The sequence below is a fragment of the Rhinatrema bivittatum genome, chromosome 1 (assembly GCF_901001135.1).
Source record: "Rhinatrema bivittatum chromosome 1, aRhiBiv1.1, whole genome shotgun sequence".
Classification (NCBI taxonomy): Eukaryota; Metazoa; Chordata; class Amphibia; order Gymnophiona; family Rhinatrematidae; genus Rhinatrema; species Rhinatrema bivittatum.
This window is the reverse complement of record NC_042615.1, coordinates 563,946,986-563,963,998: the sequence shown is the minus strand read 5'-3', so window position 1 is coordinate 563,963,998 and position 17,013 is coordinate 563,946,986. Positions and strand designations below refer to the sequence as shown.

At 44.4% G+C, this 17,013-nt stretch overlaps 1 protein-coding gene across 8 annotated transcripts in view; it reads right to left on the bottom strand.

Moving 5' to 3' along the window:
* Positions 1-17,013, bottom strand: part of TUT7 (terminal uridylyl transferase 7) — a 575,072-nt gene that overhangs the window by 245,373 nt on the left and 312,686 nt on the right. For all 8 annotated transcript variants that reach the window (XM_029617137.1, XM_029617096.1, XM_029617130.1 and 5 more), the window contains one exon: positions 14,751-14,901. In XM_029617137.1, coding sequence (XP_029472997.1) covers positions 14,751-14,901 — 151 coding nt within the window. The remainder of the gene's footprint in view (positions 1-14,750; positions 14,902-17,013) is intronic.

The following is a 17,013-nucleotide window of genomic DNA, read 5'->3' as shown; positions in this document are numbered from 1 at the left end:
TCAACAGAAAAAAATAATTTGAAACATCTAATTTGCCCGGCTGAACCTACCTATATTTCTAAAAGTATCTCTCATTTGTCACACATCCTGCCTGAAGGATCACACATCCTGCCTGAAGGACATCTTCCTAGCTCGAAAGTGTAGTCAAGTCAGCCTGCAGGCCATGCTAGACAACTTGACACCTCCCATCAATTTTTTCTGAGAATTACCAAAACCTTACTACCATTTCACATTGGATGACCTTGTCTCTTGGGAGTCTGATATAGCTATACCATTGGTTTTGTCTTCACCCTTTTTTGGCCCTTTATTTTTCCAGGTGACTGAGCATATAGCTTTCCACAACTAGTCTAACACTCAGGCTCCACCCTTCTTCCTCCCCATTTCCTTTTCACTGTCCTCTATCTGTCCCAAGCATGCTTACATTTTTTTCATGGTTTTGGTTACTACTATCTCTGCTAGTATGCTATTATAGGCATTCCCTCATACTTTCTCAGCCTCCCTCAAAATTCATTGTCCTTGAATTTTGCCTCCTAAGAAAATGCCTTCTTGGGCTTTATTGAAGCCTAAATATTTTAGTATTTATCATTTCCCCTCATCCTTTTCCTTTCAGCAAATCCAGAGCAGACCATGGAAAAGTAGCCCGCCTCCAATACCAATGGCACGTAGGCAGGTTACTTTTCCATGGGCCACCCTGTACAATATGAATTCTCCAAGCCTCTCATAATGAACTCAATGGAAAGCCTGTGGACAATGCACACCGCTTACACAAAAAACTTAAAATCAATTTGGTTGGCCAATTTATTTTTTCCAGCATAATTCTCTCCTCCATGAAGACACATAAGAACCCAGGCTGCCCAGGTCACCAGACAGTGTTACTAAAGACCTTACTTGATATCCATTCTTCACCCTCCCTAGCTTTGAGAATTTATTTATGATGCTCAAAATTCAAGTGGCTATATATCCGAACACATGAAAATACCTTCCTGATTAGATAATACGTTTCAGATTCCAGTGGGTTGTGAACAATCTTATCTTAAAAGAGATAAGCTGCTGCTGCTGCTATAGGTTATTCATTTAATGTTGCTGCAGCAATGCAATCAGTGATTTTGGCATATTTCCATACTGACTGAATTCAATTGGTCCATACTGAAAGTCCAATATTATTATGGTCAACTCCTTTGATGCTGACCTATCCTTTGAAGAATGGAAACTTTGAGACTTGAATGGAAGATATTTTATTTCGATTGATATGGTGGAATCATAGAGCAAATTTCAGATTTTGGTGCCAAGGATTGCATGAATGCCAAACGGTATGCTCCAATTGCTGCAGCAGAAGATTCTGCAGTGGTGTTGAATGATTCATAAACTGATCGGAGGAGATAATGCTTGTACTCCTCTGCATTCAGAAGGGTATGGTGATAGCCATCCTGTCCCCCATCAAGGAACTCTAAGAAAGGCTTCAGTTTATCGATGCAACCATGCAAGTATTGTACCATGTAAAGTAGGTGGGCAGCAATGCGGTTGTTGAGCATCTAGGTTTGGAAGACTTTCTTTTCAAAGTTGACCAACAACCTAGGGTTCTTTCCCGGGAAGGGGGATGCAGTGTTTGAGAAAATCTTAGTCTTTTTAGTCCATTTCAATGCTGTCTCTACAACCACAGACTGGTGCCACAGTCAGACCACATCAAAACCTGGAAATTCTTGGATTCTGTATTTGAGGTCTAATTTTTTGGCCTCTGAGGAGTGGCAATAATTGCAAAATAGATAAGTCCATCTGAGATGAAGGAGGTGGAGGACCAGGGATGTTGGTGAATAGTTTCTGACAAAGTCCAGCCACATCGTTCTCACAAAAAGGTGGTGTTCAGCAATAGGAGGAGAGATCCCCATGGAATATCTCTCATATTCCACAACTAGAATTGGCATATATTTTTTAGATTTTTGATTGGTCAGCTCCAACGTCTGAATCTCAGTGCCAAGAAGTTGCCTACACCAACAAGAATGTGGGCCTTTGTTTGTCAATGAGGCTGAGGAGGCTTCAGCTTCAAGAAGCAGATGAAATTTTATTCTCTGTAATCCATGTAATAATCACCAATCTGACTACTGCACTTCCCTATTTAATGGCATCATGCAATATGTATTTATTTATTTATTTATTTAACAACTTTTTTATACCGACATTCGTAGGTACATCATATAGGTTTACAAAGAACTAAGAGAAATACAACAAACAGGGCAAAAGGGGAAGGAAGCAAATAACAATAGATATAAATTAACAAATAAGAATGTAAAAATAGTACAAAAGAACACTAAGAAAAGATAACCGTAAAAAAACTAATAATACAATAGTGGTAAGCTAGGGATGCCAATAAGGGGAGAAAATAAATAAATAGGATAAAATAATAAAATGGGGGGGGGGGGGGGGGGACGGGAAGGGAACTGGGAGACTTATGCTGGGAAGGCCTGCTTAAGAGCCAGGTCTTTAGCTTTTTTCTGAATTTGTACCGGCAGGGCTCCGAGCGGAGTTCAGAGGGGAGAACATTCTAATGGGAGGGACCAGCCACAGAAAGGGCACGCTCCCTGGTGGATGTGAGATGAGCAATTTTGAGGGAGGGCTTTGAGCGAAGTTCTAGTGGGGCAGTTGTGGTGGGTGAAGCGCAGAGGATCTTCAAGCCAGTTGGAGTTGTGATACTACAGTGCTTTATGGCTAATAGTCAGAGTTTTGTACAGGATACGTGAGGGTATTGGGAGCCAATGAAGTTCTTTGAGGACAGGGGTTATATGATCAGATTTACGGGTGTTAGTGAGGGTTCTGGCGATAGTATTCTGCAGTATTTGGAGGGGTTTGATGGTAGTGTAGGGGAGACCCAGGAGAAGGGAATGGCAGTAATCCAATTTTGGGCAGATGGTCACTTGTATAACAGTGCGGAGATCATGTGTGAGGAGAAGGGGTTTGAGTTTCTTCATGACGTGGAGCTTATAGAAGCCTTTTTTTAGGACTGTGCTGATGTGTTTTTTGAAGGTAAATTGTTTGTCTATTATGACACTAAGGTCACGTACAAACGGCTGTGTAGAGGTTGAGTTGAGGGAGTGGTTATTAGAGGGGGCTAGCTTAGCGCCTGCCACCTCATGGTGCCTCCAGCTCCTTCAAAGTACTGCCACTAGAATTTGGGTATGGGCCAAAGCAATCAACCATATAAAACCTACAGTATGGCAGCTGAAATGGGACTTGAGACTTGCCTGGGAGCCAGAGTTTACAGCTAACCTCATTTCGCCTTGGTTCCTGTGACGTCGCTGGGAGGAACCCTAGCCCATAAAATCGGCGCTACTGCGGCGGAGTGGCCGCAGCTGAAACGGGACTTGAGACTTGCCTGGGAGCCAGAGTTTACAGCTAACCTCATTTCGCCTTGGTTCCTGTGACGTCGCTGGGAGGAACCCTAGCCCATAAAATCAGCGCTACTGCGGCGCACCGCAGCCGCCCGCGCGCGGCTTTGTCCGGCTTAGTCCGGAGTTGGACGGAGTTGGGGCAAAGAATCTCAGGCTCTTTCAGCTGCCACAGAGTTCAAGTTGGTGAGTAATTATAAACGTGGAATTAATATCTCCCTTAAACCAATATCCTTAATACAATATGCCGCACACAAAAAGGAAAGGAAAGGTTAGAGGAGAACCCCCAACTCCAACAACTAGTGCTCCTACCCAGTATTCAATTGGGAAATTCTTTCCACGAACTGGTGCAGAGACTCCGGGAGCGTTACCAGTAAATGGTGCATGTGTAGAGCAAACACATACACCTCTGGAACTAAACATCTCGCTGAGTCCCGGAGAACCCGTGACTCCCTTACCCCCATGCCCGGCACAATCTCCAATTTTGGAAAGTAGTAACCGACCGAAGAGTTCAGGGGAAATCTTTCCTTTTGGAGGAAATGTGGAGATGGAAGGTGCAAGGCCAAAAATTATGGGGAATACCGTGGGAAAAGACGGTTCCCCCGTAACTTCAACACCGGTGGGGTATGGAGGGAGGACAGAGGCCTTAGATGGGAAAAAGGATCTCTGCCCTCGAGGAACAGTGAACTTATTGGATAACTCTTTGGGCTCACAGACGCAGCCTATAACGCTGGAAACTATTTGGACCACCTTAACTGATTTAAAATCAATTATTCTAACATTGAATACAACAGTGGCCAGGATGCAAAATCAGATACTTCCAGTTGAACCACAAGTATTACAACAAGAAAAAAGAACTGTTGGATTGGAGAAGAAGGTTAATCAGCTTGAAAAAGTTCAGATGGGTTTGATTCAGGGAAGTTTGGGGAATACTAGGAAGATTGAAAACATTGAAAACCAAATGAGATATAAAAATCTAAGGGTTCTTAATTTCCCAAACGTGAAACTAATTTCTCCATATGAGCAATATAAGAAATACTTAACAGATAATTTAATGCTGACTGTAAGTGAATTACCAGCCATTGAAAAAATCTTTTTTGTATCTTTGGGAAAAAAAAAAGAGTGAAAATAGTCAACAGAATTCACAGCAAAATGAAATGAATAATTTAACTATATTTCTGGAGCAATCCATGTCTGAACAAGTTGAATTTAGAGGCACATTGTGTGTAAAATTCTTAAACAATGTGGATAGAGATAAGATACTTAAATTGTCACTGAAGAATAAGGATAAGTTATATTTGGGCCAAAAGACTTGGACCTTCCCTGACATAACTAGAGTAACTCAAATTCGTAGAAAAAATTTTCTTCAGATGGTTCAGGAAGTAAAGTCTTTAGGGGCACAATGTACAATATATTATCCGAGTAAATGTGTGGTAAAAATCCAGCAGGAAAGGTTTGTGTTTTTTGAACCAAATGAGTTACAAAATTTTCTTGATGCTAGATTGCCTGTCACTGAATCCTAGTCCGAGTTATTATATGAGACAGCACCAGAATTTCTTAAATTTGAATTACCTGTGTTTGCTCTTATATTCTAGCCAACTTGACTCTTTATTTCCTTATATCAGGGTATGATACCTTAATTTTGTTTTTGAGTTATATGTTTAGATTTTTATATAGTATATTGAGAAATGTACTGTTGATGATCTGACATATTTCTCTTCTATAACTGATTTTTGCACCTATTGTATGACAAGCAGATATTGCTGTCTGTATTGTTTTAAAAATTGAATAAATAAAAAATTAAGGATAGCATTCAAAACTCTATTTCATTTACAAGTATGTGAATAAACAAGCCTCTGAGTACCTCTCCCAGCTTCTCTCCTCCTACACACCCACAAGAGATCTACATGTTGTGGCGGCCGCTCCCCCTCACCTTTCGCTGCTCCCGGGGACAGGCTCCGGTCCCTTCGGGCGCAGGAGGAATGCCTCCAGCTCTGCCCTTCCCATGGTGACCTTGCCAGTGGTCCGTGTCATCGCAGCACGACAGAAACGCCGCCGTTGCTTTCCTGGTAGGCTTGGCTCTCTAGGCGCACGCCCCCTTGCAGCATTTAAAGGGGCTGCGGTGCATCAGGGTTACCGGCCCTCCTTGCTGACATCAGATCCTTCTCAGTATAAATATTCGAGCAGTGCTTCTAAGCGTTGCCCTTGCAAATGGTACTCTTGTTCTCGTTGCCTTGGCTCCGTGGTTTCCAGAACCTGTCCCCTCCGTGCCTTGAGTCTTTCCAAGTCTGACCTTTGCCTGCCTGACTACGCTGACCTCTCCAAGCCTGACCTTTACCTGCCTGACTACGCTGACCTCTCCAAGCCTGACCTTTACCTGCCTGGCTACGCTGACCTCTCCAAGCCTGACTTTTTGCCTCCTGACTACGCTGACTTTTCCTAGCCTGACCTTGGCCTGTCTGACTTCTCCTGGCCTGACCTTTGCTCGTGGTGGGCACACCTCTTCACTACCTCTCCGGAAGACCCTCAGAGGCCCACCTAAGTCCAGGTGGTCCGGGTACCCAAGGGCTCAACCTGTGGAAACCCCGGATTGCTATTGGCGAAGCTCCAGCTAGCCTCAGTCTCCTTGTGTGCGTTGCCTCATGGTGGCAGGTGCTCTCTGGGTCCCACCAGAGGGCCGTACCAATCCTGCACAAGGCCAAGGGTCCACCTCCAGCGCAACAGATTGCAAGGGCCATGGACTCGGCGGATCTGTCAGCCCTCCAGGCCATTCCGGGCTTTGCCCAGAAGATACAAGAACAGCAACATTTCCTGGAGTCATTGTCAGCCTCAATTGAACGAACAGATGCCCACTTGGACTCCGTGCCAGGGGACTTCACCGCATTGAAGTCCATTCCCGGGTTAGTTCTGAAGCTTCAGAATCTCCAGGCAACCCTAGAGATGATCATGGCGGACGTTAGCTGTCTCGCCGCTCGTCAAAATTTCATGCCCCCATTTAACCCATCACCACGGTCCTCGGCGGCTCCCACATCTAACCCCGATCCTAGACAGGCGGTCATCTCCTTACTAGCACCGCTGTTTTTCTTGGGAGATCCCAAACAATGTCAGGGTTTCTAAACCAATGTCAGATGCATTTTACCTTACAGTCGGCACTTTTTCCGAGCGATTTAGTTAAAACAACATTTATCCTGTCCCTCTTGGATGGCAAGGCCCTGGCTTGGGCATCTCTGCTGTGGGAACGTTCCGATCCCCTGCTGTCCAGTCTTCCACAGTTTACATCTGCTTTCAAACAAATCTTTAACGAACCTGGCAGACTTCCCACGACTCTGACTTGTTGCAGCTGAAACAAGGGAACCGCTCCCTGTCCGATTATGCTATTGAGTTCCGCACATTGGTCACGGAACTGAACTGGCAAGGGAACAGTTTACATGCCATCTTTCTGGTGGGACTAGCACCCAGGCTAAAAGACGAACGTGCCGCACGGGAGATCCCTACGTCCCTTGGAGGTCTAATAGATTTGAAGGGAAAATTGGACAGACGACTCCAAGAGCGGGTCTGAGAAAACCACTCTATTTTGAGAAACCGTCTGAAGGCCTCACTTCCCTCCGTCGAGAACCATCCTCTGCTCCCGGAGAACTCCGAAGAACCTATGCAATTGGGTCGTGGCCATATATCAGAAGAAGAAAAATCCCGCTGTCGCCAGCTCAGCCTATGCCTGTTTTGTGGGAACCAGGTTCACCTTTGTCATCAATGCCCTGAGAAAAAGGAACCTTCTCCGCGCCGAGGGATCACGGGTTCGGTAGCCCTCGGTCTAACTACTACATCACCCATGTTCCTATTGCCAGCCTCTCTGGAGCAATCCTCTACCTGCTTCACCACCCAGGTTCTAGTGGACTCCAGTGCTGGGGGAAATTTTATCCAGCAAGACCTCGTGGATCAATACCGGATTTCCACATTCCGCTTGACCCCACCAGTGGCTCTAGCCTCGGCTATTAATCACGTTTACTTAGGGAATAGCCACTGCTATTAATTGCATCAGTAACATGGGATCTTCTTAGTGTTTGGATAATTGCCAGGTTCTTGTGGCCTGGTTTGGCCTCTGTTGGATACAGGATGCTGGGCTTGATGGACCCTTGGTCTGACCCAGCATGGCAATTTCTTATGCTCTTATGTTCTTATCCATGGAAACTTCCTTTCCGAATTGGCGACTCGGGTTACACATCCGTTGACACGAAGGGTGGTAACGGATCACACCAAGCTCATCACCTTCTACGTCCTCCCCAAAGCTGTGAGCCCAGTTATACTAGGCCTGCCGTGGCTACAAAAACATCAGCCACAGTGCGATTGGACATCGGCTGACCTTATTCAGTGGGGCCCACACTGTTTTGAGACCTGCCTTGAACCGACGAATTCTCCTCACACCTTGGTTGTGGCCACCGCCTTGCCTACTCCCCGAGCCTAAGTAGGAGGGCACAGGAGACTCAAACCGATTCCAACTTCCTTCACCGGAACCTTTTATCGACTGTGTTTACAGAACTGAAGGAACAATTGTCGCAGAAAGTGGACGAATATGAAGCCTTAGAAAGAAAACACAAGCTAACCTCGAAAGGATTTGTGTCCCTCCTGTCCTTCAAGGAAGAAGAGATTCAGAACCTACAAATCCTCCTCCAACCAAAGAAAAGGGGACAGCCTCTCGAGGTACCCGAAGATGTGGACACCCCATGTCTTCTTCTACAAAATTATCAAAGGGAGGGCCTTGAGGAGTGGATACTTTTGCGGCGGCCATCTGCGGCCGCTCCCCCTCACCTTTCGCTGCTCCCGGGGATAAGCTCCAGTCCCTTCCGGCGCGGGAAGAACGCCTCCAGCGCTGCCCTTCCCATGGTGGCCTTGTCAGCGGTCCGTGCCATTGCAGCACGGCAGAAATGCCGCCGTCCCTTTCCTGGCCAGCCCGGCTCTCTAGGCGCGCGCCCCCTTGCAGCATTTAAAGAGGCCGCGGCGCGTCAGGGTTACCGACCCTCCTTGCTGACGTCAGATCCTTCTCAGTATAAATACTCGGGCAGCGTTTCTAAGCGTTGCCCTTACAACTGGTCCTCTTGTTCTCGTTGCCTTGGCTCCGTGGTTTCCAGAACCTGTCCTCTCCGTGCCTTGAGTCTTTCCAAGTCTGACCTTTGCCTGCCTGACTATGCTGACCTCTCCAAGCCTGACCTTTTGCCTGCCTGACTACACTGACCTCTCCAGAACTGACCTCTGCCTGCCTGACTACGCTGACCTCTCCAAGCCTGACCTCTGCCTGCCTGACTACGCTGACTTCTCCTAGCCTAACCTCAGCCTGCCTGACTATGCTGACTTCTCCTGACCTGACCTTTGCTCATGGTGGGTACACCTGTCCGCTACTTCTCCAGGAGACCCTCAGAGGCCCACCTAAGTCCAGGCGGTCCGGGTACCCAAGGGCTGAATCTGTGGAAACCCCGGATTGCTATTGGCGAAGCTCCAGCTAGCCTCAGTCTCCTTGTGTGCTCCGCCTTCTGGTGGCATGCGCTCTCTGGGTCCAACCAGAGGGCCGTACCAATCCTGCACCAGGCCAAGGGTCCACCTCCAGCGCAACACTACAATCCTCCCAAATGGCTCTTCTTTTCTCTCCTCTTCTGGCCTCTGCCAGATTGTGCTTTTTAAGACCTCTTGCTTTCAGCTGCTATACACCAAAAATTCTGAAGGAGGTACCTCTACCCCCATGACTTGAGCTTTGCTTCTTCACTTCCAGGAAAAAAGCTAAAGCTTGGCTCTTAAGCCAGGTCTTCCCTGCAGTGACCCACTTAGAACATAAGAACATAAGAAATTGCCATGCTGGGTCAGACCAAGGGTCCATCAAGCCCAGCATCCTGTTTCCAACAGAGGCCAAACCAGGCCACAAGAGCCTGGCAATTACCCAAACACTAAGAAGATCCCATGCTACTGATGCAATTAATAGCAGTGGCTATTCCCTAAGTAAACTTAATTAATAGCCATTAATGGACTTCTCCTCCAAGAACTTATCCAAACCTTTTTTGAACCCAGCTACACTAACTGCACTAACAACATCCTCTGGCAACAAATTCCAGAGCTTTATTGTGCGTTGAGTGAAAAAGAATTTTCTCCGATTAGTCTTAAATGTGCTACTTGCTAACTTCATGGAATGCCCACTACCTCAATAATCCTGTTCTTACTAGTTTGTTACTTTGTTTTTTTCCCCTTGCTTAAGTTATCCAAGTTCATTTCCTCCTTGTTTCATTGTAAGACAATTATTTGTTACTTTCTATTTTATGGTTGAAATGTAAACCGTAGTGATAAGTAACTCTGTTATTTGAACTTCGGTATAGAAAAGTTATAAATAAATAAATATTATTCGAAATTGTAAATAACCCTTTCCCCTGATCTTTCAATTAAGGATGACATTATATACCCTAGATTCCTAATGAAACATAGAAGCAAAGAAACATAGAAATGACGACAGAAGAAGACCAAATGGCCCATCCAGTCTGCCCAGCAAGCTATGCACTTTTTTTTTTTTATTTCTCTCATACTTCTGTTACTCTTGGCTCTTAGTAACCTTTTGGTTCTATTTCCCTTCCACCCACACCATTAATGTAGAGAGCAGTGTTGGAACTGCATTCAAGTGAATATCTACCATAGTTAGGGGTAGTAACCGCCGCAATAAGCAAGCTACACCCATGCCTTTGTTTACCCAGACTATGTAACTCAGTCCTTGTTGGTTATTGTCTGTATATAGATCCATCTTTCTAGGTACCCCCTGCCGTTGAAGCAGAGAGCTATGCTGGATGTGTGTTGAAAGTGAAGTATCAGACTTTCTCCCCTGCCGTAGAAGCAGAGAGCTATGTTGGATATGCGTGAAGTATCAGACTTTCTCCCCTGCCGTAGAAGCAGAGAGCTATGCTGGATATGCATTGAAAGTAAAGTATCTGGCTTATTTAGTTTAGGGTAGTAACCGCCGTAACAAGCAAGCTACTCCCCGCTTTTTGTGAATGGAAATCCTTTTTTTCCACACTTCCTCTTGCCGTTGAAGCTTAGAGAAATGTTGGAGTCGCATTAACCGTGTGTATGTTTATTGAATAAGGGTATAATCTCCAGGCAGTAGCCGTCATTCCCGTGAGCCACCCACTCTTCATTCACGTCCTCTAGACTTGATGGATCCAAGTGTTAATGCTATTCTATCTGTAAATTTGATCCCCACTGAAAGTTATTTCAATTGCAATTTGTTTGATCTAAATTGGCTGCAATCCACATAAATACGTAGTATATATATATATATATATATATATATATATATAATACATATATATATACATATATTTTTTTTTCCTATCATCATCTACTATGTTATTATTTAATATTTTAAATCACTAATCAACCACCAAAACCACTATAATGTGCAGGTATTTTTATAAATAATAACATAAGACCTTCATATAGTACAGATTACATAAGGGACATTAAAACAAGTCTTGGGAATAATCATTAATAGAAACAGAGAAATGATGGCAGAACAGGACCAAATGATCCACACAATCTGCCCAGCAAGCTCATGCAAGTATCTACTGCACTGTGTAGGTTATCCCCATGCTTATCAGTTTACAGGACCGTAAAAGTCAGGGCCCTCGGATGCTATTTAAATCCAATTTCATTACATTAAGTCAATCTGTGATATATATATATCATGTTGTAAACCGCTGAAATCTTCATTTGGAACGACAGTATATAAAATGACTAAATAAATAACTAAATAAATTTTCCTTAACAGTTGCCCTAAAAGCAGAGAGCAATGTTGGAGTTGCATCAAAAAAAATCAGGTTTAGTGATTAAGGGTAGTAAGCACCTTCCCCAAACCATAAAAGTCAGGGTGCTGTCTGAATCCAATTTCTCTTTCTTCACTGCCACTGAAGCAGAGAGCAATGAAGGAGTTGCATTAACAGTATCCAGGATTAATTTTTAAGGGTAGCAACTGCCACACCAGCAAGTTACCCTCTCATGTATGCTTTCCTTTATTTCCAACCTCTAGCCTTTAGGGATCCACAGTGTTTACCCCATGCCCCTTTGAATTCCTTGACTGTTTTCGTCTTCACCACTTCTTCTAGAAGGGCATTCCAGGCATTTACCACCCTCTCCATAAAGAAATATTTCCTGACATTGGTTCTGAGTCGTTCTCCCTGGAGTTTCATTTCATGACCCCTAGTTCTATTGATTTCTTTCCAACGGAAAAGGTTTGACAATTGTGTATCATTAAAACCTTTCAGATATCTGAAGGTCTGTATCATATATCCCCTGCACCTCCTTTCTTCCATGGTGTACACATTCAGATCCTTCAGCCTCTCCCTCATAAGTCTTCCAATGCTGACCTCTCACCATTTTGGTTGCTCTTCTTTGGACCGTCTGTATCCTGACTTTATCCTTTTTGAGATACGGGCATTAGCATTGAATGCAGTACTCCAGGTTAGGCCTCACCAAAGACCTGTACATGGGCATTATCACCTCTTTTATCTTACTGGTTATTCCTCTTTCTATGCAGCCTAGAATTCTTCTGGCTTTATAGCTATCGTCTTGTCACATTGCTTCACCATCTTCAGATCATCAGACACTATCACACCAAGGATCTTCTCCCAGTCCGTGTGCATTAGTCTTCCACTGCCCATCACATAAAGCTCTTTTGAATTGCCGCACCCCAGATGCATGACTCTATACTTCTTGGCATTGAATCCCAGCTGCCAAATCTTCGACCACTTTTCAAGTTTTCTTTTTCTCTACTCCTTCAGACATGTCCACTCTGTTGCACATCTTAGTATCATCCACAAATAGACAAACTTTATCTTCTATCCCTTCCCTAATATTGCTCACAAAGATACTGAACAGAATCGGTCCCAAAATCAATCCTTGTGGCACTCCTCTTAACACCGTTCTTTCTTCAGAGTAGGTTCCATTTACCATTACACGCTGTCTCCTGTCAATCAACCAGTTTGCAATCCATGCTACTACCTTAGCACTCACTCCCAAGCTTCTCATTTTGTTCACGAGTCTCCTATGTGGGACTGTATCAAAAGTTTTACTAAATTCCAAGTAAATCACATCGAGCAGTCTTCCCTGATCCAATTCTCTAGTCACCCAATCAAAAAAGTCAACCAGATTTGTCTGACAGGACATTCTGGTGCATCCATGCTGCCTCAGGTCCAGCAACCCACTAGATTGTAGATCAGAGTTGGGCAGTTCCGGTCCTTGAGGGCCACAAACCAGTCTGGTTTTCAGGATATCCCTAATGAATATGCATGAGAGAGATTTGCATGCACTCTGCCTCAGTTGTATGCAAATCTATGTCATGCATATTCATTAGGATATCCTAAAACCTCGACAGGTTTGTGGCCCTCGAGGACCGGAACTGCCCACCCCTGTTGTAGATAGTTCACTATCCCTTCCTTCAGCAGAGTCTCCATTCATTTTCTCAACATCAAGGTGAGGCTAGCCGGCCTGTAGTTTCCAGCCTTCTCTCTGCTCCCACTCTTGTGAAGTGGACAACCACCGCTCTTCTTCAATCTTGCGATACCACTCCTGTTCCCAGGGATGTATTGAACAGCTCCCTCAATATCCTGGGCCGATGGCCCTTTGCCCTTACTATGTCACAGAGGCCGACCAATGGCACCGGTAGCCCCTGTGACATAATAAGGGCAAAGGGCTGTCGGTGCCATTTTGATTACTGGCAGCCAACGGCCCAAGTGCAGGAGTTCACTCCCGGACCCCTGCTGGACCACCAGGGACCTTTGGCAGGTCTTGGGGGGGTCATGAGGGTGGGGGGTTCTAGTTAATTAATCTGGCAGGTCTTGGGGGGTCAGGAGGGTGGGGGTTGTTAATTAGTTTCAAGGGTTGGGATGAGTTGTTTTTTTGGGGGGGGGTTCCCACAGAAAGATAAAAGTTTTCTGATCTGGGGAGTGGACCGACATGGCCCTCCCCAGATCTGAAAACAAAATGGGGACAAAATAAAATGTTATGCACTCCCCTAATTTGCTCCATAAGACGCACAGACACCTAGGGACAGAGCCGGTTTAGCACAAATTTTTTTTTTAATTTTCCCCTGAATCCTAGGTGCGTCTTATGGTCAGGTGCGTCTTATGGAGCGAAAAATACAGTAATTACACTGTAAAAGAATCTAAATGATAGAAAAAGTGCAAAGAATGGCCAGCAAGTTAATTAAGGGAACAGAGAGGATTACATATTTAGAAAAAATGTTTAAACTAGGGTCTCTTATATTAGGAAAAGATATTTGAAGAGAGATTTAATTACACTATACAAATATATTTAATTTTACTGAATTTATAGCCCATCGTTCCTGAGGCTTAAGGTGGATTACAGTAGGAAGATACTGTAATAACATCTAAAAAGTACAAAAATGCAATAAATACAAAACAAAACAAAAAAATAGAATACCAGCAATCTTGTAATTTTACGAGCAACAAAGAGGCATCCTCTCAGGCTAAGAAGAAACAAAGGAAAATAATTTTTGTTCAGTGATGAAAGTATGAAATGTTTTGCTAATGGATACTACATTAACTGCAAAATTGTATATATTTGCAGGAAAAAGATCAATGGTTAGAATGATGCAGTTAGAGGTCAATAAGCAGTGCTACTTAGCTGGATAAGTAAGGACTTATCTAAGTGGTGATGACTGAATATCTGGTCCCTTTCAGCGGCTGCAACTTATTCGAATAAGTGGAGGGTAGATAAGGGTGTTCCAGGGAGGAATTACTTATCTGGCTAAGTAAGCCCGATAAGTAGTGAGATTCAAACTTATCCGGTTAAGTTGACCACATAAATTAGATCTGCTAACTTACTGGCTATGTTTGAATATCTACCCTTTAGGGTCTATGAAAAAGTGCCGATCCAGGAATTTAGGCTGATCAATATATATATAGAGCCATAAAATAAATTTTTAGTGTTCTGTAGCATTGATTACAGATGCAGCTTATTCATTTTCACCTGGACAACAACACAGAGAGCTGTTCAACAATTAAAATAAGGTTGGACTCCATGAACCATGGGTCTTCTTTCAGCCCAAACAAGTAGTATTACAGAACTTTCTTTTTAATTTTGATATACATTTCCAAAATTCATGAAGATCAAGTTTTGCTCTTCCCCTCGGTCAATGAGAAAGAGACTATATAGACTGAGATTTCAAGTACCTGAGTCAACCTGAATTTCCATCTGTTTATCTGTCTATTGTTGAACAACTGTAGTGGAATATAGCTCCAAAAATTATTTCTCATACATTTTAAATTTTCTGACATAGATTGGTTTGTGACAGTGATGATATATATATAATTACTAATCACTTACTGTAGCACTGGATGCAAACTTGATCCAAAATTTTCAAATATGCAGATGTCAGTGCTGGCAGAGGATCAAGCTCAATTTTTTTGAAGTCTTCTGGGCAATCCTTCTTCAAGTGACCATCTCGTTTACATAAACTGCATACAACTGTAGGTGACTACACAGAAAATTAGTTAAGCAATAATCCTTAATTTTAGAACCTAAAGTTAAAATATGGACATAAGCTACAGAAATTGCTTCATTGTCCTATGCAAAACTATAAGTACCATTGTACAAGGCTCAATCCATTCTATAAGTTTCTAAGACTTGTTTAATTGGAAGACTCAGTGCACAGAGTATCTAGCTAAATTGAAAATTAACTAGTTAATTCACAATATACAGTTTAGCAAATGTTGCTTACCTGATGTAACAGGTGTTCTCACAGGACAGCAGGATGTTAGTCCTCACAAATGGGTGACATCGAGGATGGAGCCCACCACGGAAAACTTCTGTCAAAGTTTAAACAGAACTTTGACTGGCCCCTACTGGGCATGCCCAGCAAGGCACTGACCCTGCAGCCAGCAGGGGTCTCCCTTCAGTCTGATTTTCAAAGCTACAGGCAGTGCCTAGAAAGTAAAAATAAAACGAACCCAACACCGCGGGGAGGCGGGCGGGTTTCGTGAGGACTAACATCCTGCTGTCCTGTGAGAACACCTGTTACATCAGGTAAGCAACATTTGCTTTCTCACAGGACAAGCAGGATGGTTGTCCTCACAAATGGGTGAGTACCGAGCTGAGGATGTCCCGACTTGCACCAAATGTACCCAACTGTGTGCAGCAGGCACAATAAGTGAGGAGAAATTTGGGAAAGGGCATCCGCACCCAACCGGGTAGGTGGAAGGGTGTTGGTACATGAGGTTGGAAAAAGGTTACGCAAGACAGACTGGCCGAAGATGGAGTCCTGTCTTCCAGCCTTGTCCAAACAATAATGGGCTGCAAAGGTATGGAGAGAACTCCAGGTTGCAGCTTTGCAGATGTCAGGAAGCGGCACCGATCGAAGGTGTGCCACTGACGTCGCCATGGCCCTCACAGAGTGTGCTTTAACACGGTCTTGAAAAGGAATGCCAGCTTGCTCATAGCAAAAAGAAATGCAGTCCGCCAACCAGGAGGAAAGAGCCTGCTTACCCACAGGTTGTCCCAACTTATTAGGATGGAAAGAGACGAATAATTGAGTGCTCTTCCTATGGGAAACTGTACGGTCTAGGTAAAAAGCTAGAGCTCGTTTACAGTCTAGGGTATGCAGGGTCTGCTCTCCAGAGTTGGAGTGGGGCCTGGGAAAAAAGATAGGTAGTATGATGGATTGATTGATATGAAACTCAGAAACTACCTTAGGTAAAAATTTAGGGTGAGTGTGGAGTACCGCGCGGTCCTGCAGGAGCTTAGTGTAAGGCGGATAGGTAACTAGGGCCTGTAATTCACTAACCCTGCGAGCTGAAGTAATAGCCAAAAGGAATAACACTTTCCAAGTGAGGTATTTAAAGTCACAGGAGTGCAGAGGTTCGAAAGGAGGTTTCATAAGACGACCAAGAACCAGGTTAAGGTCCCAGGATGGGGCCGGAGGACGCAAGGGCGGCTTTAGATGGAGCAAGCCCTTAAGAAAGCGTGTTACTAGGGGTTGTACTGAAATAGGAGTACCCCCAATACCCTTATGGAAGGCGGCTACCGCACTGACATGCATTCTGATAGAAGAGGTTTTAAGACCTGATTCAGAGAGATGCCATAAATAGTCCAAGAATTTGGAGATTGGACAGGAAAGGGGATCAAGGGACTGAGAAGTGCACCATGATGTGTACCTTTTCCATTTGTATGAGTAAGACTTTCTTGTGGAAGGCTTTCGTGAAGCTATCAGGACCCGAGAAACGGAATCTGAAAGGTTGAAAGGCTGAAGGACTAACCTTTCAACATCCATGCCGTCAGGGACAAGACTTGGTGGTTGGGATGGAGGAGGCATCCGTCGTTTTGAGTGAGCAGATGCGGGTCCTTTCCCAGAGGAATGTGCCTGCGGATGGAGAGATCCTGGAGAATTGGAAACCATACTTGGCGTGGCCAGTAAGGTGCTATCAGGATCATGGTTCCTCCGTCCTGGCGTAGCTTCACGAGAGTCTTTGACACAAGAGGGAGTGGAGGGAATGCATAGAGCAGACCGGTTGTCCACTTGAGGGAGAATGCATCCCTCGGCCGAGAGTGCTGGCTCCGAATGAGAGAGCAGTAATCGTCCACTTTGTGGTTC